This window comes from Pyrgilauda ruficollis, unplaced genomic scaffold, assembly GCF_017590135.1.
Source record: "Pyrgilauda ruficollis isolate IOZ18807 unplaced genomic scaffold, ASM1759013v1 scaffold3968, whole genome shotgun sequence".
NCBI lineage: Eukaryota > Metazoa > Chordata > Aves > Passeriformes > Passeridae > Pyrgilauda > Pyrgilauda ruficollis.
The window spans coordinates 1-1,401 of record NW_024525454.1 but is presented as its reverse complement, the minus strand read 5'-3'; the positions used below and the strand labels follow the sequence as shown (position 1 = coordinate 1,401).

The 1,401-nt window shown below is 60.3% G+C and overlaps 1 protein-coding gene across 1 annotated transcript; it reads left to right on the top strand.

Moving 5' to 3' along the window:
- The first annotated feature begins 13 nt into the window (after positions 1 to 13).
- Positions 14 to 1,055, top strand: LOC121358514 (mitogen-activated protein kinase 12-like). Its single transcript, XM_041476743.1, has 2 exons — positions 14 to 232; positions 917 to 1,055. Exons 1-2 carry the CDS (start codon positions 117 to 119, stop codon positions 1,053 to 1,055), a joined length of 255 nt encoding a protein of 84 aa, XP_041332677.1. The 5' UTR covers positions 14 to 116.
- The last annotated feature ends 346 nt before the right edge of the window (positions 1,056 to 1,401 follow it).

The following is a 1,401-nucleotide window of genomic DNA, read 5'->3' as shown; positions in this document are numbered from 1 at the left end:
GGCGCCGCTCGGCCAGGCCCGGCCCCTCAGCGCAGCCCGGCTCGGCGGCGCCGGCCGCTCCCGCTCCCCCGGCCCGGGCTCTTTGTCGGCGCGTGCCGGCGGGGGTCGGCAGCGCCATGTCCTCCCCCAAGAATGGCTTCTACCGGCAGGACATCACCAAGACCCTCTGGGAAGTGCGGGACCGCTACCGGGACCTGCAGCCGGTGGGGTCCGGCGCCTACGGAGCCGTGTGGTGAGCGGGGCGGCGGGGGCAGCCGGGGGCGGCGGGCGGCGGCCTCTGTCCCGGCGCGGGGGATGCTGCCGGGCCGCTCTGGCGTGTTGCTCCCTGCCAACTTTTCCCGGTTGCTGTCCGGAGCCGGGCTGGCCCCGCCCGGTGCAGCCGGCCCCGCGGGTGCGGAGGGGCGGCTCCGCTGTTCACCTGGCCGCTCCAGGCCGGGCTGTTCCGCCGGCGGGAGCCGACCCGCGGGTCTTCCGTCCCTGGAGCGAGCAGAGCCCGGAGCGCTGCCCCAGCCCTGCCCGGGAGCGCTGCCCGCGGCACCCCGGAGCCGCAGCGTCCCTGGAGCCCGGGGTGTTTTAGCGCTTGGGGCGGGCCCCTCGGTTTGGCTCTGCGTTGGTGGTGGGCTTGGGTGTTTAGTGGGATTTTTTGTCTTATTTTTAGTTTGGGGATTTTTTTTCCCCTCCCCACTCCGCAGATGTTCCTCTTTAAAGCTTTTGATAATTGTCTACATTTCATCACAGAGTCTGGCAGGCTTTTGAACGAATGAGATGGCTGCTGGCTGAGATGCTTGGGGAGGTGGTGTCCCCCCGTGCCGAGGGCCCGGCGCCGTGGGGCTGGATGCAGCCGCTGGCCGCGTTTGCTGGGATTTGCAGACTTGCTTCGGTCCTTGCTCACCGAACTCTTTCCTTTCCCTTAAAGCTCAGCCGTCGATGGAAGAAGTGGTACCAAAGTGGCCATTAAGAAATTGTACCGCCCGTTTCAGTCTGAACTCTTTGCCAAACGAGCTTACCGAGAGCTGCGTCTCCTGAAACACATGAAGCATGAAAACGTGAGTTGAGTCATTAGCTCAAAACCACAGCTTAGGTACTCCAAATCAAAGAAAATATATATATTTGGACATGACAGATGTGTAGCTGAATGGAATTCTGAAATCTTTCAGCCTGTTTTTTTGTCTGCCTGTTCTACAAACATCAGTCACACAAATTAGAATATCCTATGGGAAACACCACTTAATTTCCACGTAGGAAAAATTGGGTGGGGAAGGTTAGGACCACAGTGCAATTTGCGCAGTGCTGGTGAGAGGGATTAAAGACCAGAAATTACAGTCTCTATTACTACGTTCCGTGAGTTGCAGGAGAATACAGAGCCCAGGTCTGTGGGTCTTCGGTGCCAGCATTTTCTTT